Source organism: Euprymna scolopes, chromosome 40 (assembly GCF_053919585.1).
Source record: "Euprymna scolopes isolate OS-2025 chromosome 40, ASM5391958v1, whole genome shotgun sequence".
NCBI classification, from domain to species: Eukaryota; Metazoa; Mollusca; class Cephalopoda; order Sepiida; family Sepiolidae; genus Euprymna; species Euprymna scolopes.
In genome coordinates, this window is record NC_136521.1 from 34,887,395 (window position 1) to 34,910,618 (window position 23,224).

The following is a 23,224-nucleotide window of genomic DNA, read 5'->3' on the forward strand; positions in this document are numbered from 1 at the left end:
TGTATGCAGAATAATATACATTGGTAGAACGGTCATGTTGACAGAATGGATGAGAGTTCTTGGATTAGGAGATGTAGAACAGTTGAGGTAGCAGGTTCAGTTCATAGGGGAAGGCAAAAAAAGATATGGGAGGAAATGATAAAAATAGATCAGAGGGATTAGTAAACACCTGGTCAGAGATAGATTACTTTAACAGTCAATTCATTAAAACCATTCAAATATGGTAGCGTGTAAAACGGGTGTTAAACCAAATTTGATGATGAGTGAAAATATGCAATGCAATGACTCTGTTCAGTTTCAGGAGACAATGGATATCCCCTGTAGGGGCAGCTGCAGGTGTAATTGTGAGGCAAGGGTTGCGCAATCCTCAACCACACCTCTCCTGAATCTGCACTGATTTAGTCCAAGGAGAAGTGCTAGATGACTGGAAACAATGCCGAGATAAGCGGAGAACACATCCAGCACCTGAAATTCCCAAATGGTCACTCATTTTAGTATTGATCAGGCTCAACATTGCTTAACTTTAGTCATCTGGCGGGAACCGATGTGTCAACATGAATTACGCTGTATAAAAAGTGAAAATATGACATCCAGTTTTAATTATCAAAGGATCTTTCCAAAGATTTCTTTCAATCTCTTTCACACAGAAGAAACCTTGCAAATCTATCTCTGCTCTTTGATTATTTTCATAGCAGGTGCTCAACTGAGCCTCATTCTATGGTCTTGCCCACAAAACCTTCACAAACACTTGTCTAGGTACAACCACGGTCAGCAATTTCTCCCACTCCCCATCTATGCCTAAAACTAAACTCCATGAACAAAGTTTCTTTCCAAGAACTACCTTCCTGTGGGACTCTATTTCGCAGAGATTTTTTTCCAGCTGACTGCGATATGGTTGTTTTCAAGTCTAATGTAAACAAGTTCTTGTTGAGTCATCCCAATTTCCTTCTCTACTGATCATTACGGTAATGACTCACCGAGCATATTACATTCATTAACCCTTATCTTCGAGTGGCTTGCAGGCCTTGGTTAGTAGTGACTCCCATGTAAAAAAAAGCACTTTTTTTCAGAGTGTATAACTATGAAGTGTTGCCTTTCTTGCTAGTATCGACAAACTGAATTTATTTTTAACATTTACCGTGAGAAAGTCTTTCTTAACCATAAAATTAACATAAAAACAAGAGAATTCCCAATAAAACTGAGACCGAGCACGACTGTCTATTATATTTTACAAAATATGCTTCAATGAATATATCTTAATTGCAGAAAGCCTATGCCAGTAAGTAGGTCATAGCCAAGTTTATATATATATATATTTAAATAAATGTTTAGAGGTACAGAATTTATATGTAGTTTTAAAAAAAGTAATAGGCGGAAGTTTCTCAAGAGCTCTTTCGGCTATCATCTCGTCAGGAGAAAATCGATAGCAACCTAAATAATATTGTATCGAAAATAAAGAGTTCTAATGGGGAACTTATTAAATGTGCCAAACGTATGGGGACACTAATTAAATTTATTTACGTTTAAAAAAAAACGATTAAAATATTGGCACAACGAGGGAGAAAAAAAAAAAAAAAAAGCGGGAGAAAAAAAAATTCAAAGTTCCCCAAAGAGAAACAATGCGTTTGATGTTTCTTTTTGCCGGCACAAAGAAGGTTGACGCACCGCGATAGAGACGGCCTCCAAAATCTTTAAATGGTTTTTGGAGTCCGCTCTATGTAGCACCTCGAACCAATCTATTTTATATCTATCGGCACAGCACGGGTTGTCAACCAAATGCTGGCCAATAGCAGAGTCCAAGGCTGCAGAAGGAGGGAAACCACCAGACCCCATCCTCCCTTGTCTGATCTTCGATGGAACATGCTGGTTTATACGAGTCAAAAGGTGCAAGGATGTTCGCCCAACATAACCAGCATCGCACTGGCATCTAAACTGATATACAATATTACTATTTTGGATGTAAGGCAAACTATCCTTGCGAAAAGACGGAAATGTAGGTCTCGTAGTATGTACCAAACGCAAGGACACAGAATTGAAGCAGTCGTAAATACTTCTTCGAATCTGTTTGAAAATTCTATTACTCTTTTCCCCAATCCACGGTAATTTCAAATAAACCGGGCATTTCAAGGGTCCAAACTTTTTAGGGGATTTAAAATCCGCAACCTTTTTGAAAATACAGTCATCAATAAGGTCAACAGGATAACCATTATTGATGAATATTTCCCTGATCTTATCGAGTTCAACATCTAATCTATTAGGCGTACAAATCATGAGGGTTCTATGTACCAAAGTATTAATTAAGCCGACCTTACGTGATTTAGGTACAAAAGACAACCAGTTCACATATAGGCCAGTAAATGTCGGCTTTCTATAAATTGTAGTGAGAAAGCCCCCCCCCCCTTGAGCGTTCGACAAGAACATCCAAGAACGGAAGCGAATTGTCCTTCTTACTTTCCATAGTGAACTTAAGAGCCCCATGTAAAGAATTCAACCTATTAAAAAATATCGACGCTTCACTTTGCGAAGGAAAAATAGCAAAAGTGTCGTCAACATATCTGAAATATGAAGTGGGTTTAGTTGTAGAATTAAACATAACGGATTCATAGTACCCAACGAAAAAAAAAATATATATATATATATATAATCTATGAAAGTGTCTGTGTACATTTCCCTACACAATAACTCTGTCAATTTTCAGTCTACAGACTCGAAATTTGATATACAGGGTATGGAAATTTTGGAAAATCTTTGTAATCCGTTTTCGGCCAAAACAATAAGTGTTAAGGGGTCATAATAGGGGTCAAAGTTAAAAGAGAATTTGACCTCTGCGGTTTCTACCAAATTACTCAGATAATTTCTGGTCTAAACATTTGAAATTTTACATAAAGGGTATTCAGAGATAGGGCAAGCTTTTTTAATTGGTTTGGGTCGAAAATTTGAGCTACCAATATATAAATGTATGTTTGCATGTCTGCCTAAAACCATTCGACAGAGGCGACGCATTTTCACAAGATCAGTATTGTTTTGAAGCTCGACCCTTCAGACGACAAATACCGAAAAATTGGCTAAAATCATTAATTTCTTCCCCCTCAACTGCGCACTTTTCTACAGGTAGGGGTCGCTTTTTTTCACCAATATTTTCGAAAGGTATGCCCTCTTTTCGATTGTCTAGCCTTAATTTAAACCTACGTCACTTCCGGTTTGGTTGTGGTCATACCTGCAAAGATGTCATGTTTTTTCCGGTTCTTTTCCTCCTTCGCGGTACGGGTTCGAGCCTACCTTCCTATTACCACTTTTTTTTTTTTTTTTTTTTTTTTTTTTGCTCAACACACACCTCCAAACACCCGGGCAATGCCGGGCACCCATGCTAGTATAATATATATATATATATATATATATATATACACTGGTTATTGTTTATTCTTTAAGATAAATAATTAATTTTGGAAAAAAAGAAAAATACATTGGTATTTGGCTTTTTTAATTTCTATCATAGAATTCTTATATCTCTACTATTATGTAAAAGGAACTTTGAGTGCGAGTTCATTCACTCTGGACTCTAAAACGGCTGTGTTGATTTTTATAAAATTTCACACAAGGGTACTTTGTGTTTGACAGTGTTCTTAGATAGGTTTAGTAGTGGAATGTCTTCAATAAGTATCAATAATTGAAATAATCCGATGAAAGAAGGAACATCCAATTTTTACCAAAGTAAACACTTTACACAGCCTAACATCACAAGGGCATTTAAGAAGTTTGATTACCACACAAGCTGAAAGGCCCGACATAAAATCAACAGTAGGTTATTTGATATGATAGAAGTGTGTTCAAAATGAATGTTCCTGTTTCCACCATGATATGGGACTTTTTCATTTCTAAGCTTAAATTTATGACATTATCACCACACAAGCAGTAAGGCCAGGCATATAAAATCAACAGTAGGTTCCTTGATATGTCAGAGGCAGTTTGAGATTAACATTTCTGTTTAGAGCACAATTGATGCATGATACTAGACTTTTGCATTTTAGACTTTAATCCCAGCTATTATACTATAAAAATAATTTTATGAAATCAATTTTATAAAAAATGTAAAAATTTATAAAATCTACAGTTCAATGTAGACTACAATATATTGTGGATTAAGTCACTACGAGGAGGCACATGTGAAGCTTCCTCTTGGTGCACTGCGATGGGGCCCCTTAGAGCAGGCAATCAATCAGTTTGAGTGAAAAATGGATGCTTTCTCCGATTTCAATGACAATAAAAATATAGGAGTGTGAAACATTTATTGATCCTCATTCAATCCTGAGTGATGTCGTGTCTTCTTGCTAGTGTGTGTGTAATATATATATATATATATATATATATATATATATATATATATAATTTTCAAAGTGGCAACGTTAATTTTTATATATATATATATATATATATATATAAAAATAAATGTTGCCACTTTGAAAATATCATTTTGTATTTGAATTATCTATAAATATAAAAGCGAAAATGTATGTATGTGTGTATGTCTGCTAAAAACTTTCGACAGACAACGAAAATTCACAAACTCTGTATCATATCGAAGCTCCATCCTTCACTCGAAAAATTGGCCAAAATCGTTCATTTATTCACCCCGAAATCGACAATTTTCGACGGGGGGGGGGGGGGGGTCAACAAAAATGGTCTTGTGACGACGAGCGGTTCTACGCATGCGCCAGATGACGTCATGGCCTGATTTACTTTAAATAGTTGAAAAACTGAACAAATTTCATGTACGTCGCGTTAGCTCAGTCGATTAGCGTGTTGGTTCATTACCTAAACGTTTTGGGTTTGAATCGTGGTGTGAGATGTCTTTTTTTTTTTCTTTTTTTATTGATTTTTTAAATTTAAATATTGAACCAGTGTTATTTAAGCCATTTTTCACGTAACGTTCGTTTTTCTGTTTTTTGTTTTTTTTTTCTTACTTCGCTTATCAACCTCCATCCACACACCCAAAAACACCCGGGTACCCACCGATTTTTTTCGATTTTAATATCGAAACAGGCTTATTTAAGCCATTTTTCATATGTTCGTTTTCTGTTTTCATCGTTTGTTTGCCTTACGTTAGTTTTTTTTAAATTTTTTTTGATGTTTTGATTACTCCCCCCTTCCTCCGCCGCTTAATTAAAATGTTTTCTTTTTTTACTTCACTTATAACAAACAAACCTACGTCATCGTCGTTGTAACGCTCAACGACTTCTGGGCGCACACCTGTCAATTTGGTTCTTACTTAAATAAATTCAAACATCTTTCAGTAACTCATTCTGGCTGGCTGATTTTATTTTCAAACTTCGCCTCAGGGCTGCAGGTTCGATCCCCCCCCCCCCTGGTTTCTTTTTTATTTAACACCACACACACCTACAAACACCCGGGAAACGCCAGGTACCCCCGCGAGTCTTCTATAATATAAATCTCATCTGTCTGTTTAAATGTATGTATGTATATTTGTATGTCTGGCTAAAACTTTCGACAGATGACTGATTTTCACGAGATTGGTATTGTTGTGAAGCTCGACCCCTCGGACGACAAATATCGAAAATATGACTAAAAACATTAATTCCTTCACCCTTAACTGGGCACTTTTTCACAAGGAGGGGATCATTTTTTTCACTGATATTTTCGAAAGTCATCCCCTTTTTTTCGATTGACTAGCCTTAATTTAAACCTATATCACTTCTGGTTTGGCGATGGACGCAACGGTAAAGACATGTTTTTTTTCCTCCTTCGTGGTACAGGTTTGAGCCTGCCTTTTTTTTTTCTTTCTTTTTTTTTTTTTGCTCAACACACACCTCCAAACACCCAAGCAATGCCAGGCACGTCTTAGAGAAATTAGAAAGCCAAATATCAATGTGTTTCTAATTTTTTTTTTTTTTTTTTTTTTTTTCAAAAATAATTTCTATAATATAAAATTTGAATATGAAACACTTTCTTTGAAGTGCCAGCATTTTTCTTAACCTATACCATGCAGCCATGTATGGCTCCAGACTTTTAAACCAACTATGACTATTATCCACGAGAGATTTTATATCTTTTTTTACAAAAGAAAAAAAAAATATCAGAGACTGATGAAGACTAAGTCGAAAGCTTGTTAATTCTTTAAGATAAATAATTAATTTTGGAGAGAAAAAAAAAGAAAAATGCATTGGGTAATCGTGCATAAAAGGAGACAGGAGCTTTTAAACACACTGGAAGTTGGCACACGCATCTTTCAATTTAGGTATGGAAATACAGAATCGAAACAATTTTCAATTATATTTTATGTTTATTTTTTTTTTCACCCCCTTATGATAAAAATATATAAACTTTTTTTATCAATTATTTTTTTTATTCTTTAATCGCATATTTAAATATATGCGATAAAAAAAAAAAAATTGATACAAAAGTTTGTATTGTTACATATTTTTATAAATATTTTGTTAATATATTTTTAAAACATATTTAGGTTTTGTTTTTTTAAATATAGTTAGTTTTATTATTTAAACCCCCATAATCTATTCATACTTATGTTGTTTGAATTTAGTGTTTTTGAAATGTGTGAAATATTTAAAATTTATAAAATATATAAAAATACAAACATTTTTATCAATCGTTTTCTTTTTTTAATCGCATATCTTTTTAAATAACTTTAATTAAGTTTAAAAAAATAACAAAAAAACGTAAAATATAATTGAAAATTGTATCGATTCTGTGCTTCCATACCTAAATTGAGAGACGCGTGTGCCAACTTCTGGTATGTTTAAAAGTTCCTGTCTTTTATGCAGCATTACCTTACATTATTATTTGGCTTTCTTATTTCTATAATATGATTCATATATGTATATAGATTTAGTATTTCAAAAAATGTTAGAAATTGAAATGTTGATATTTATAGATTAATCCTAATCTAATGAAAATGCTCAATATTCGAGATAGAGCTTCAATATATTATGCAAATTATGACTTAGAAAATTCATTGTTCATAAACAATAAACAAGGAATACAAGATAAAGTGAATTAAAAATGAAAGTTGCAAGTTCGAAAAAATATTTGAAAATAATGAATTTCTTTTGAACTTTGCAACTTTCAATTTTTATGCTAATCAGCAATGTTATAACAAGTATAAAAAAAAATCCTTTTTTGAACCAATGTTCCTCTACAGAAGAAAGCCAAATGTTTTAAACTCCATGAAATAAGGAAATAATTTGCTTTATCTTGTATTTGGATATAAATTTTTAAAGTCGTAATTTGCATAATTTTAACTCCCCTTATACATTAGCAATACCCATGCTTACATTGCCTGAAGTGAAAGAATATAAAAAATATAATTAAGTTTCTGAATTTTTGAGATGAGGATTCGTTATTTGTATTATTTGGATTCATCGGACTACTGTTCTCGTCTTGCGTGTCATTTTCACAACGTTTCGGCCAATGTAACCTGCGACCTTCTTTAGGGTATCTTGTTGAACTCTGAAATGTTCTGTCAAACTCAGAAATCTGGATAGAATTTCGAAGGGAACCTTTTATTTACTTCATGGGGGTAGTATGCTCTTGTTCTGTCAGCTATGACTGGATAGAGGTCATAAGTAATCGACAATTGTATTTTTGGTCACCCACACTAAGTATTGAACATTTAACCTTTAGTAAAATACCATTTTTTACAATTTAATTTTTCCAAGTATTCTAAACACTGTGCCATGGGTCTTTGTGCAAAAAAGCACCCAAAAATACTATTGTGAATTACTTGGGACTTTTATCCGGTCATGGCTGACTGAACAAGAGCATACTACCATTGTGAAGTAAATAAAAAGTTCTGTTCAAAATTCTGTTCAAATTCCGAAATTTGACAGAAACATCTCAGAATTCGACAAGATACAACTGAAGGTGGTCTATATTTGCAAGTTTCTGATTTCTTGAATTCGTTTTAATTATTTCTGGTGTTAGGCAAATCATTGGAATGTTTTCTATCTTACTAGAAGCATCTGAAGCTCTTATATTCCCCAAATCTTTCATAAGCATTGAAAATTGGTCTATAATTCTTCTTGTCTTTTTGAAATGAAGAAACAAAATATTTTCAAGTTCAATTTTGGGCTTCTAGTGAAATATAAGTTAAAAGGTCAAAGCTATTATCGTGTTCGGGAAACCAGTCTCCAATTCAGGAATACTATACCACACTTTGAAAAAGCTATCATATCTCTGAAACTAGGCCATATTTTGTATTTTAGACAGTTTTTGGAATTCCCCAGTAAATTTGGACACAGAAGAAAGGTATAACAAGCCATGTAATCCTACTTTCAAAAATAATCTAAATTAGCTCGGATGGGGGGAAAAACTCTTCACATTCCAAATTAAAACATTAATTTTTCGTATTATTTGGAATCTTCAGAGTGTCATTTTCATAACATTTCAGTCGATGTAACCTCAGACCTTCTTCAGTTGTATCGTATCGAATTCTGGGATGTTTCTGTCGAATTTGGGAATTTGAATGGAATTTTTAACAGAACTTTTTATTTACTTCACGAGGGTCGTATGCTCTTGTTCAGTCAGCCATGACTGGATAAAAGTCCCAAGTAATTCACAATAGTATTTTTTTGGTGCTCTTTTGCACAAAGACCCATGGCACAGTGTTTAGAATACTTGGAAAAATTAAATTGTAAAAATGCCATTTTCGGCTAATTTTTCGTGTGAATACTGCTGTAACTTCAAAATTATAGGCTAGAACTAGGTAAACTCCATATGATCTTGAAAGTTTAACTTAGTGGCTACAGATATGATCACATGCCACGGCTGGCTTAAAATAATTTTGGCTTCACGTGGGAAAAACTCTTCATGGTGGTTTGAATAGTGTCTTAATGTGTTAAAATTTGGTATGTAAATAATATTATTCTTAATGTGTATGCTTGACTTATTTTAAACTCAAGTTGTACAATAGAATGTATTCATCTATTGTTTTTATTTATTTTAATTTGTGCTGGCAATGCGTATTCTAATCAGGTGTATTTTCGTACTAAAGTCAACTTGATGAACCAAAAAATTCAAGTTTGGTGGATCATAATGTTTGAGTTTAAGGTGTAATCTATCCTGCAAAAGGAGTATATTTGTTTGAAGTATCTGAATGGTCTTGGCTACATTATTCTATTAATAATCGAGTTGCCGTAATGAACGATTCTTGGTAGTCAGAGATGGTATAACCTTATTGTGGGGCTTCAGCATACCTTTTGACGTCTTTAAGCTGGTCTACCAACCAATCATATTCTTCTAAGGAAGAACCCGGATATACTTGTATTCATTACGTCACGTCCTGAAGAATTCAAGAATAACAGTGAATGAATTAATGAATAATAGTAATAATAATAATAATAATGAATAATAAAATTCGTAAAATTAAAAATAATAAAATTATTAAAAAATAAAATTGAAAATAATGTAACTAATATGTAAGAAGTTGAATACGACCAACTGGTTAGCATTATTACTACTACTACTACTACTACTACTACTACTACTACTACTACTACTACTACGCAGACTAATGGTTATTATGCTAGTACCATACATAGCAGAAGTGTGTTTTATGAGAACTTAGAATAATGGATTGTTTTTGATTTGAACTGTCTATCAAATCAGAGTGATGATTTACAAAGTTGTAAAGTGAAATGTATCTATCAATATGAATATATAATTAACTGTAAATGTGAACTGTTACTATTCAATAGAACGTGTGATGTGTAATTCAACCATTGTGTTTAATGATTGGACAGGCACTATTTTTTTTTTTTTTTTTTTTTCAGTAAAGGAGGATTTTTTTTAAGCGTTTGGTAAAAGTAAACCATTAATCTGAAAAAATGAATCTGAACAACCTGCCTGGTAACAAGTTTTGAGTGAAAGGAAGTAGTAGTAAGAGAAAGATAATGTAATGGAACTCTTAACTGAAACATTGATGATCTGTGGTGAGAGATGGATATGATGTTAATTTCTTGAAAAATAAGAGGAGAGTATTAGACTTTTATGGCCAAGTGAAATATACTCCTACCTCCTAAGTATCACTTGGATAGGAGAGTCAGTTTGGTTGGAATTAATGTGAGAAATTATAAAATTCAGCAGAAACGACTGTTACTTTCTGTAAACAATCATCGGGTACTGATATATTGAATTATGTGAAGGTTATTCAAAAAGTAATGCATCCTATTTTTTTTTTTTTTTAACCAAAGAAGTTGAAGAACTACGAAGATGCGAGTGGTACCATTTAAAATGAGCAACCTTTTGTGCTTCAGAATTTATTTTTCTACATAGTCATCACGATTCTCAATGCACTTTTGCCAGCAATAGTGTGGTGGCTGTGCATGGGCATCCAGAGTGTTTTTTTGTCACCCACATCTCTGTTGCCACTCTGAAATCGATGAACCCATCTCCTGTGCTGACATCAACTGTATTGGTTTCATAAACGCTCAATAAGTGCTGGTGACTGTTGATTGGGTCAATTTTTTCAGCATGGGTGAATTCAATGATGCACTGATGCACTAGCAGTGTCAGAAATTTCGTGAAAATAGTGAATAATTCCACCCCATCTTTCCAAGCTTATAACTCCTCGAAAAATGTAATTCAAGCCCTAATTTTTTTTTTTTCAATTAAAGGAGCAAGGACCAAGGTTTTAAAAAAAAAAACAACAGTGTTTTTTTTTTTAAAAAAAGGGTTTTAAACTTCGGACTTTACAGGTAAATTTCTAAAAAAGCGATTTTTTTTTTTGTTTTAAATTTGAATATATTATTTATTGACCTTTTCTCTTCAATTTGTGATATATAAAACTCCCCGACATAAATTAATTATTTACTTTTTAATAGACATTTCAAAATGAGAGGCGTGAATTATTCGACCCCCTGTCTTTCCAAGCTTATAACTCCTCGAAAAATGTAATTCAAGCCCTAATTTTTTTTTTTCAATTAAAGGAGCAAGGACCAAGGTTTCATTAAAACAAAAAAAAGACAAAAAAAAAACAATGTGTTCTTATAAAATAAGGTTTTAAACTTCGAACTTTACAGGTAAATTTCTAAAAAAGGGATATTTTTTTTTTGTTTTAAATTTGAATATATTACTTATTGACCTTTTCTCTTCAATTTGTGATATATAAAACTCTCCGACATAAATTAATTATTTACTTTTTAAGAGAAAGTTGAAAATGGGTGACACTGGGGGGGGGGGGCGTGAATTTAAAAAAAACGTTTGTCTAAAATATTATATTCGGTTTATTGGAAAGAACATACAATTTCACATTGACCCTGAAAATATCGTAAAAATAGAATCAATAGAAAAATTTTGATAGATTTTTAAACTTTAAAAATTGAAAAATATTGAGTTCGGAAAATAGATTACTGTTTTTAAAAAAAAAAAAAATATTTCTATTACTTTTAAAACAACTGTAATAGTTTATTTTGGAAGTATAATCCATAAAGAAAATAAATAACCCACTTTTAACAGAGAAATTACGAGATTTTTATATTGTATTCGCAGTTTCGTGTTAGGGGTGTCAAAAATTCCTACAAAAATTCTGATACTGCTACTGATGCACCTCCATGACAGGGGTTGCTTTCTGAGAGTCTCACACTGTTAATATCTGCAACAGAAATGAAACTTTCAGGTCATGAATGCATAAGTTCAGTCATCATAATAATGCAATTTGCAATCCCCTCTAATCCATACACGCAGAATAAAAAAAAAATAAATAAGAGGCATTACTTTTGGAACACTCCCAGAAAGAAAAGAGAAAAAAGAAGATTCAGCCGATAAGGATCAAGAAAACTTTATTAACTATCTTAATTTTATTAAGTTGTCACAGAAAAACAGATTTTATTTAATTTATTTCTTTTCTTTCTTTTAGAGGGACACAGCTATATTAAAGACCTGGCTCTTGTAGCATCTCTCATCATTGCAGTCGGGGGTTGCTGGTTAGCCGTCCTGCAGCATCGTTACGCACAAGCCCATGTGCGTAAAATGATGCATGATTGGGAGTCTCTGCAACGTGCCGAGGAATCACTGCGTGAATTGCAGGAAAGGTATGTATGTTGTTTTTGTATAATAATGTTTCTTATAAACTAGCAAGGGCACTTGCTGTTACTCTGGATCGATCAATCAATTAATCAATAAATAGAATTAATAATATTGAGTATCAACACAAGTTTAAATAATATAATAGATTTAAAACAAATTTATTTCCACTTTCTGCAAAGTTTGCTCATTTTACAATATCCATAATATGCACTTGTGAAAGTCAACTATGTCTGACGAAGGTAAATTCCGAAATATTACACTATGGATCCTCCACCTGACCATGCTAATGCAAGAACACAAAAATTAAGAACTTAAATATTTAATATATATAATGTATTAATAAAGGTGAATCTGCATAGCTTCAATCAATCAGTTTTATCACTCAATGAGGAACCCCTCCCTGGACTTTAACCATCTATCTCTCTCCCGAGTTATTTGCTGCTATGCAGGACCAATATGTTGTATCAGATCATCCCTCCATCTCATTCTTGGTCTTCCCTTTGGCCTCCTATGTTCCCAAGGTGTCCATTCCATTGTTCTGATGGACCATCTGTTGTCATGTTGTTTGGCTACATGCCCTGCTCATCTGTGTTTGGGTGTTTTGATAGCAGTAGTCATGGCAATAATACTTGTTTGTTGGTGGATCCAGATGTTTGTCTTTCTGTCTTGTAGAGTGATGCTCAACATTATCCTCCATCTTCCTTTGTATCACTGTCAAGATTTCACTTTGGCGATACCCAGGATAGTATATCACAACTGGTTTAGCACTAATAAAGTTAAATGAAACATTTGATAAAAAGAAATATAGGTGCATTATAATTTGATATAAAAAAAAATGTATTTGAAGTAAAAACACTTATGTAATTATGTGTTATGTCAAAATTATTAAAAATTCCAAAGATTATGTAAAATGATTGAGTAGAAAAAATATTGAATAATACAGTTTAACTTCTTCACAATGACAATAGGTGCTTCTCAGGAGGAGTAATTTTTAGGTTGGATTACTCCTTCTTGTTGTAGATGATCCAATTCTTTTTCTATTATAGCTAAAGCTGCGTATTGGTCCCGACGCTTTGTTCTGAAGACTGGCATTGCATTTGCATTCAGTTTTAAAGATTTCTTTAGACCATGTCCATTTTTTGTTTTTGAGATTTTAGTTTATTCCGTATGACTGATTTATCTCCCTTGTTTTCACGTTTCATGATTCCAAATTAGAAAATAGCAGATTAATGTGTTTTTTTTTAATTTATTTATTTTATTTATTTATTTTTACACAGGTATCACCACATTATCAAGGCCAAGAGGCCACTCAAGGATAAGGGTTAAAAAGTGTACAGTAGAAATTAGACAATATAGTTATCGTTAGTAATGAAAATTTGGTAAATTTGATAACTTATATGGAACGACTCATCAAGAACTTATTTACGTTAGACTTGAACACAACCATATTGTAGTCAACTGGAAAGCAGGAAAACGGAAGACAATTCCACAGGCGTGCAGTTCTAAGAAAGCTTTGTTCATGGAATCTACGTTTAGGTTTAGGCACAGATAAAGAGTGGGGGGAATTATTGATAGTCAGTCGAGCACTTTCCATGAAAATAACGATACATCAGAGACAAACTCGCAACATTGCGGACTATTATCGTCATCTTTCTTAGTTGTTGTTTCACAACGTTTCAGCCAACTATTCCTCTGGCCTTCGTCAGGTGGTAACTGCGACAGGATAGGAACTCGGAATCTCCTAACTGCATCTTATACTCATCTCAATAATCCCAATTAAATAATATATATATACCATTCGATACGAACCCGATCATGGAAGATCAGATTATAAATAAATGTGAAATTATAAGACCAAAAAATCCAACCTTGATCGCCCTTCAGGGCTTATGGCGCAGTGGATAGAGTTTCAAGGTAGTTGCTAGTCTAGCTACACTGAAGAAGTGTGATAAAGTGAAACAGTCTGTCTGTAGATGACTATAAATACTCCCTATGTTGAGCACATGGGGAGTGAAATAACAATTTGTCGCTAGCATATAAAGCAATATTCTTTGTGTAAATAAATAGAGCTTAGGCGTTTGGACAATGTTTGAACTTTGCAATTACACATATCCACCTTAGCAGTAGCTGACTGTTGCCTAGACAATAGAGTTTCAATCCTGACTTGAGGTATTTGCTAATCTAGCCACACTGAAGAGCTGTGATATAGCAAAGTAGTCTCTGTGGATTACTATATATATATACTCTGTGGATGACTATATATAATCTTTATGGGGGGAAAAATATGCTTATTCAATTATATTCCACCCTTTTATTATACCAATCCTTTTATTTATGAAACTTAATGTATGTTGAATATAACTACAGAGCATACACAAATAAATGACAAAAGGTCTATATTTCAAATTCCAAGATGTTTATCTTACTGTTTATTTTTTTGTCACCATGTTAAAATGTTTAATTCTTGACAGCACCTGTTTCATGCGCAAAAACAATCATACACTTATGTAAATTTTTAAATATTTCCCACCCTGACTCATCAGAAGAATAAGAACTCATTTACTTTAGAAAGAAGAGAAGAAAGAATTTGGGCATTATTAAATAAATTTGAAAAAAAATTTGAAGAGTAGTTGCATTGTTTTTATGATATTTATTCCAGCTTTGATTTTTCTGACAGATATATATATATATATATATATATATATATATATATATATATAGTAAGTTATAAAATGTATATGGCGATTAAGCTATACTGAATATTGCGCGTTTTCATCCACTTTAGGATTCTTCAGGCTTAGGCGCATAAGCCTGAAGAATCCTAAAGTGGATGAAACGTGGAATATTCAGTGTAGCTTACTCGCCATATGCATTTTATAACTTACTAACTAGCTCTACCTACGTATTGAGCACTTTTGAAGTAAATACTTAAAGCTTACGCATAAATCTATACTATTGTATATTAATTTTATGTGAGTAAATTAAGTAGTTATATATAATGTGTGTGTGTATGTGTTTGACCATATCTAAAAAGTTGAATATATAGGATACCAGCAAGTTCTGGCAAGTATACTAGGTATAACTGTTGTATGTATGAGGGTCATTCCAAAAATAAAGCCTAATTTTTTTCTTTCTTTTTTAACTCTAGAAGTTTAAGAGCTACAAAGATAGGAATGGTTGTGCCCCAGAATTCATTTTCTACATAGTCACTACCATTCTCAATACACTTTTGCTAGGAATTCAATAACACATCTCTGCTTCTGATGTACGTCCATGACAGGTTGATTTCTTAAAGTTTTACATTGTCAATATCTGCAAGAGAGAGATGAAATTTTCAAGTCAAGAATGCATGAATTCAGTCATAATAATGATGCAATTCGCAGTCGCCGCTGATTCCCTAAAAAAATAGGCAGTATAACTTTTGGAACGCTCCTTGTAATTTCTATTGATGGGTACCTAACAAAGGGAGCTGATAAACATAAGATATTTATATGGGACAACAGGGAGATAGTAATAATTACAGTTGAATAAATTGTCCATCTAGAGGCTGGTTTGAACAGAGCTGGGATGGAGAAGGTAAAAAAATACCAAAGTTTTATGTACGACACGTAAAGATGCTGAAGCATTCTAAAAAAAAAAAACTGTCTTGATCCTTCAAATGCAAATTCTAAACTAATGCTTTGTACTTAATAACTTTATACTAAAATTGACGGTCAGTATAAAATAGAAGAAAGACCACCTCACATGCATTTTGAGGTCAAAAGTTGACGAATATATAACGTGATCACATTTAACAAACCGGTTCCATTAGGTCACTGAAATTAATCATCGTTGAGCCTGGTCAGTATTAAAATAAGTGACCATTTGGAAATACCAGGCGCTGTATGTGCTCTTTGCTTATTTCAACATTGCTTCAAGTTCACCTTGATTTCTTCTTGCCACCAGAATCAAACAGTGCCGATTCAGGAGAGGTGTGGTTGATGATTGCGCAACCCATGTTTCACAATTACATACACAGACACCCTCACAAGGGGTATCCATTGTTTCTTGAGATTGAACGGAACCGATGGTTGACGAAGAACTGAGACTTGTACAAAAATTTGTTCTAAGGAAAAAAATTTAGTAGCAAAAGCAATTTTTGTGGGAAAATGTACTTCTATACTTCTACTGCCAAACTCCTGGTATTGTAATTGGTCAGGGGCACCTGTCTCTTATCTTGGAGTTGCCATTTTGTTCTTTGAGCTTGACTTGATTTATGATAGAATGTATCCTATATCCTAATTGACTTTCATTTCTTCATAGGTTGGACAAAGCCCAGCACGATCAACCTGGACCAGAGGATTCAAACGTAAGTAATGCTTACATATTCACATATCTTTGTAATGATTATAATATAATTGATAGATGTGTGTGTATGTTTTTTTATATATATATATATATATATATATATATATATTTTTTTTTACTATAATAATTAAATACCTACAGACACTAGTGTTTCATCCTTTCTGGAATCTTCAGTGCAGGGTGTCACTATTAATACCAGTCGAACGATTCGAACCCCGCATCACAAGACATCTCTGGCTCGGTTAGCGAAGACCTAATCCATTCAGCTACCATTAACCGCGTGAAATAACGTCTAATTTAAACATTTTTAATTTTTTAAATGTTCATTACGTCAGTCAGAGAGTGATCTAATCGTTATATGATGATCTATGCATAAGAGCTAAGTTGACCGACTTTAATTCAACTGAAAGTGCTCAACGATAAGAAATGAATTTCTTAAAGGGGCTGTCATATAGATAGATATAAATATATTAGGTTAGTGCAAAAATGTTTTTTATCAGATATATATGTAAAAAAAATACATTATTTTTGCACCAACCTTATATATAATATACATGAATATGAGAATAATGAGATTAATGAATCTTGTGTGGTTTCAAGTCTTACAAAATACTGGAGGGGGGGGGATAATATTTTTATATATGACAATCCCAGCGAAATAAAATAAATATTGTATTCTTTGTCCAAACAATAAATTTTTGTTTTGAAAATTATATTTTTTCTGAATGAAATTTAGATATAAAAACTGTTTATTTATATATTTTTTATTTATATCGACAAATATTATATAGTCGCTACATTGAACATGCTAATGTTTATCTGATATTCAAAACAGCTGGTTCTTAAATGAAAAAAGTGAAATATATTTTTTTTTTATTTATAAAATTGCTCCGAAACATTAGCATGTTCAGTATAGCGATTATGTAATATTTGTCTGTATAAATAAATATTATATTTTGCTCTTTTTTATTGAGCACTTTTAATAACATCGTTTTAATTCATAGGTTTTACCTCCTGAATACCTTTCACTTTGTGTGTACACACACACACACACACACACATATATACAATTTTTGATAATTTTAAAACATATTTCAAAACCTTTTACAAATGAAGAGCATACAAAAGTATTATAGTTGCTTACAAATGTTTCAAGGCAATTTGTAACTTATACAATGAGCCATGAAAAATTTTAAACATGGAATTATTTTCAGAACAATATTTCCACAAATCAAACAATGCCCAAAAGAATTGCAAATTCCGTCCCAAAAAAGACTCTTCCACAGATAATGGTTCTGAATATGACCTTAAACTATATCCAGTGGTTAGGCCCTAGCTTGTGGGCTTTCGGGAGTGTGGAGCCACCCTTTAATTGCTATTGCTCCCAGGTTCACTCTGACCCGGAGTGGTAGTATCTGTTAGGTCCCAAGTATGGGTTGAATAGAAACCGACTTGAAAACAACAAATATATTCTATTAAAAAATTTTTCTTCAAAATCTTTGGATTCGGCATTAAATAACCCAAAAAGGGTTGATATGCCGTAAAACAACCAACCAATCCACAAATAAAGATGCCCCCTTTTTTACAGAACCCTCCTTATCTTGGTAAGAAACTACAATTATGACGATAGGTTTAAGCTTATATCCCCTTCCTCACTCATTTTTAAAAGAATTTTTAAAATTATATCCCTAAACAATGGAAGTATGCCTCACTTAATATTTTGTCCACTCAGTATCCAGTACGTTACACCACTAACCACAATCTCGAAATTTAAATACTTCCTCTATTTTTAATAATTAATGTAACTATACTTAGCTATGATTAAAACATATGATTAATACAGTCTGCTTTCACTGAAAAGGTATTTTCTTCAAAAGGGACACCCAAACATATTTCACCAAGTTCTTACCAGTGATTTTTGTTTTGAACGCTATTCTGCAATTTGTTTTTCATTTCGTGAGTTACTGATTTGTTTGGATTTTTAAAAACTTTTTTAAAAGGCAGATTCACTGCAATGAAGCTATGGTATGTCTATGAAATGTGTATCATATAGTTTTTATATTAATAATTTGTGCGTGTTATATATATATATATATATATATATATATATTACAGGTCAGTTATATCATACTGTAATTAAATATCAGTTTTAGAGCAAAAAATAAAACAAAAACTAATTTTATTATCTAGTGATGCAAATTTTTTTTTTTCCAGCCATTTCTGCGGAACCAAAGTTTAGAGGAAATCTCCCGGGGAAAGGTTGTTGAAGAGGAGCTGAAACAGGTAACATTTTTTTCGTTCTTTCTTTTAAGCAAGAGACTTTTTAAATATTTTTGTAGTTTCAAAGATGATGAAACTCCTTTCTTATGTCTGTGATATCATGAAAGGTGTGTGGGCATCATCACATCTCTACTATACTAATACAAGAAATACTTCATTTAACTAACCCTTGTTCTCTCCAAACTTTTCAATAAATGTGTAGCCAAATCTTGCTTTCATGATAGCTGGAAAATTGCCCCCCGTTGTAGTAGTATTTTTTTTTTTTTTTTTTTTTTTTTACAGTGATCACCACTTATCAAGGCCCGGAAGCCACTCAGGGATAAGAGTTATTGCAAGTACATTACGTTAGTGTGGAGATTTGATGAAGTGTTTAATTAAGGGGGCGGTTCATTAGGAATTTGTTAACATTGGACTTGAAGACATCCAAGTTGTAGTCTGGAGGGAAGCAGGCAGACGGAACAGAGTTCCACAGGCGTGCAGTTGTACTAGTATTCAAGAATTCTAGAGAAAGAACTTACTCAATTCTCATCCCATTAGTCTCCTTCCCTTCTTCATTAAAATCTTTGTTCAATCAAGCACTAGTCGACCATTTTGTAAATGCTAAGCTTCTTTCTGACCAACAATATGGATTAAGGCAAACCTGTTCTACTGTGATATTGTAACTATCATATACCATGCATTGGATATGACAGGGAAAGTTAATGCTGAAGCCCTTGATATATCCAAAGCCTTTGACAAGGTGTGGCATGAAAAACTTCTCACAAAATTTAAATCCTATGGTATTTTTAGAAGAAAGATCAATATAATCAGATCCTTCCAAAACAAGAGAAAAATCTTGGTTGTCCTCGATGGTCGCATGTTTAAGCAACAGTATATTAATGCAAGTATGCCTCAGGGATCAATCCTTGGACTTTTATTATTCCTGATATTCGTACATGACCTTCCTCGTAAAATTTAGTAGATTGGTATATTTGCTAATGACACCACAATCTATAATAGACATGAGGAGGGGGGAAAAACGAATCCAAAGCAATGGCAGAAACCCTAGAAAACGACTTTCAATCTGTAGCGGAATGGGGCCATAAATGGGTGGTAAGATTTAATGCTACTAAGACTAAAGTTTTTTCCTTTAACAACTACAAAAACCTTAACCACTGATTGCTTTGGCAAATAGTACCTTACCTAAGAGACCATTTTTCAAACTCCTTGGCATAACTTTCACAGGCAAGATGAATTGAAACAAATACAATGAAGAATTTGCCAAGGCTGCTGCAAAGAAAGTGAGCTCCCTCTACCATGCTAAAAAGTACTCACACCAGAGAGTATCCTATATTTGTATAAGGCCACAATTCACCCATGCATAGAGTATTGTTGCCACATCTGGGTTGGTGCATCTATTAATCTTAGACAGGGTCCAAAAGAGTCTCAAATCTAATAGGTCTTGCATTGTAGGCCAAACTCTAGCGTTTGTTTCATTATCTCAATGATGCATCCCTGTGCCTTTTTTACAAGTACTTTAATAGAATCTGCTCTCATGAAATCATAGCACTTGTGCTCCCTCAATATACACACTCCCAAGAAACAACAAAATCCCATCTCTTCGATGCTGGAAGCCTTCTCCTCTAATAGTTTCTTCCTGCAGACTGCTAGACTTTGTAATTCCCTCTCCGTTTCTTGCTTTCCTAACTGTACTAACCAGCAAAATTTCTCACAGTCGTCTGTTAGGTGGCTACTATTTTGGATCATGTCTATGTTCCAAGTGCCAATATGCCTTGTTTAGGATGGAAAATAGTTTGGAAAAAAAAATGTATCATTCAAAATCTGTGGCTTGTAATATCTAATAAAAATTCTGTAAAAGTCAGAACTCATAAACAAGTTTTCCTGTGAAAGGTGTTTCATTTATGTTGATAAAGACCTGTTTTTCCTGAATACAAAAATGAAAAAGGAATATATTTCTAAAATATGTGATAAAGTATAAGGTTTATTTTGAATTTTGAAGGTGTCGCCAAACTCTGAACTTAAGCTGATTTCTGTCAAATCGTTGAAAACTTCATTTTTTTTTTCATTTAAGATTTTATTTCTCTTTATTTTCCTTTCCTGTTTTTTTTTTTTATCTCTGCCTCGTCTCTGCGTCGTCTCTGCATCGTCTCTTCCTTTTCCTCTCATGATAATTTACACTGAAAACTTAAAATGTTACTTTTGCTGCGAAGGTTAACATGTCGAACGATTCGTGAAAGAGATAAGTGAGTTTCACTAAAGAATGACATTCTGTTCCCTTCCCTCCACAAACATGTTTCTCTGAATTTTGAAACTAATTAAAAATATGCAAAAAAAAAAAACGTCTTTATATTACTCCCTCCCCATACACACACACACACACACACACACACACACACACACACACACACACACACACACACACACACACACACATGCCCATACATACACAAAATGGAAAATTTATCTCAATTTTAATTTTTTTTTTTTTTTAAACAATTATTTTGTTTTTGCTGGGAAGGAGGCATCCTACTAGACCATGACAGATATTTACACAATATTTCAGACACTCTAACCGAGAGATCTTTTTAAGATACTAACTATCCCTTTAAGTGCAATTGTTTGTATTTTCTCTTGCAATTGGTTTCCTGCATATATTTGCCAGGTAGATTTTGACATTCTTTTTAATGAATCCGATTGCTTTGCTATAATTACTAGAATGACAGAGAGATCTTCCGAAGATTCCAGTTTCTTTTTTGTTGTAATTTATCTTCTCTTTCTCAGCTCTGTTTAAATCAGCATCGTAAGGTACACTAACTTTAACTGGGGTTGCTACTTTCTCCTTCTTTTCCCATAATACTGTCAGATTTAATAGGACAAACATGTCTTTCAAGATTGTGTATTTAACATTTCTTTTCTTTTTTTTTTTTTTTTTTTTTTTTTTTTTTTAAACACTCTCAAAATTGTTTTGGAATTGAATTTAAAATCTGAAGTGGCAATATGCCTTGTTTTGGGGTAAAAAAGAGTTTTTAAAAAAAAAAAAAGTGTCATTTGAAATCTCTAGGCTGTCCTATCTAATAGTGACAAAAAAATTCCGTAAAAATCTCAACTCTTACATACGTCTTCCTGTAAGAAAGATAAAAACATGGCCACTTAATTCAGGAATTTAATAAGTGTTTGAGAATTTCATGACTTTCACTCAGATTTCCGTTACTAGTGAAAGGTGTGTTTAATTTTTGTTGATAAAAAAAGGACCTGTTTTTCCTGAGTGCAAAAATGAAATATCTTTTTAAAATATGCTGTATAGCATTAGTTTTGCAATTCTGAATTTTTGAGATGTGAATGTTTGTATTATTTTGATTATTCAGACAATTATTCTCATGTTGGGTGTTATTAGCACAACGTTTTGGTCGCTGTACTCTGTGACCTTCTTCAGGCGTTGAATACATGTTTCCTTTTCTCCACTAAGGAAAAGAGGGGTTAGCTCTGTATTGCAAGAATTCGAACCGTGGCTTTAAGGGTGGGTCCATAGATCATAAAGAAAGTTCAGTCTTCAGGCGTCACTAAGATATTTTTTTAGGGTTTTCCTATGATTCAATTTTTCGAGATATCTATTTAAATAAAAATACACATGAGTATCTATGCTCTGTTTCGTAAAACACTGTTTTTCACTAATAAGTTCATCTGTGGCACATGCACACAATACCCAGCAAACTGAACATATTTGTTGGGTATTGTGCACGTGTTACAGATGAATGTGTCGATGAAACTGGAGTTTGATAAACAGTGTGGGAGGCTCTCTCTCTCTTATTTTTTTTTTTGTCTAGGAGGTAGAGACTGGTGGTTGGTACGCCAACCTAAGTATGACAGTAATACACCATCCAAAGTTTAATAGTGGTTGTGTAGAGATATAGGATACTGGCAGGTGTGAGATGTTTTCTAGTCTGTTAAAGGGAGCTCACCTTCTTTGCAACAGATTTGGCAGTATCTTCTATGTTTTCATTCCAATTCATGTTACCTGTGAATGTTAAACCAAGGAGTTTGAATGTTGAACTTGCAGTTAGGTTGCTTTAACAGTCGATTATTGGAAAGGTTTTTATTTCTATAATTGTTAAAGGAAAGTAGATTTGTCTTGGTAGCATTAAGTGTAACCATTCGTGTTTGACCCCATTCCACTACAGACAAACGGTAATTTTCTAAGGATTCAGCTATTGCTTTGGATATGTGAACATTCATTTTGTCTATATGCCGAGGATAGGTTAGCAGTATTAGAAGATATACTCATCTTGGATACAATTGCCAAACTTTGTTAATTTGGAGAAAAACAACAAAAGGGTAATTGTCATGGTGTTATTTGAGATATTTTAATGTTGAGGAAATTTTCTGTGTATGAATATAGGCATTTTATATTTTTATAATATATATTTATATTTATTAGTGATGGGACGATTCCAATATTTTTCCTGATTTCGATACAATTACCGATTCCTTACTAAATTCCCTATTCTGATTCTTTTATAGATCTCTTAATATTTAACTATAG

The 23,224-nt window shown here is 33.0% G+C and overlaps 1 protein-coding gene across 3 annotated transcripts in view; it reads left to right on the plus strand.

The window, feature by feature from the left end:
• LOC145265487 (stromal interaction molecule 1-like) overlaps positions 1 to 23,224 on the plus strand; it is a 330,758-nt gene that overhangs the window by 217,333 nt on the left and 90,201 nt on the right. For all 3 annotated transcript variants that reach the window (XM_080121362.1, XM_080121364.1, XM_080121363.1), the window contains exons 7-9: positions 11,888 to 12,062; positions 16,360 to 16,405; positions 18,619 to 18,687. In XM_080121362.1, coding sequence (XP_079977488.1) covers positions 11,888 to 12,062; positions 16,360 to 16,405; positions 18,619 to 18,687 — 290 coding nt within the window. The remainder of the gene's footprint in view (positions 1 to 11,887; positions 12,063 to 16,359; positions 16,406 to 18,618; positions 18,688 to 23,224) is intronic.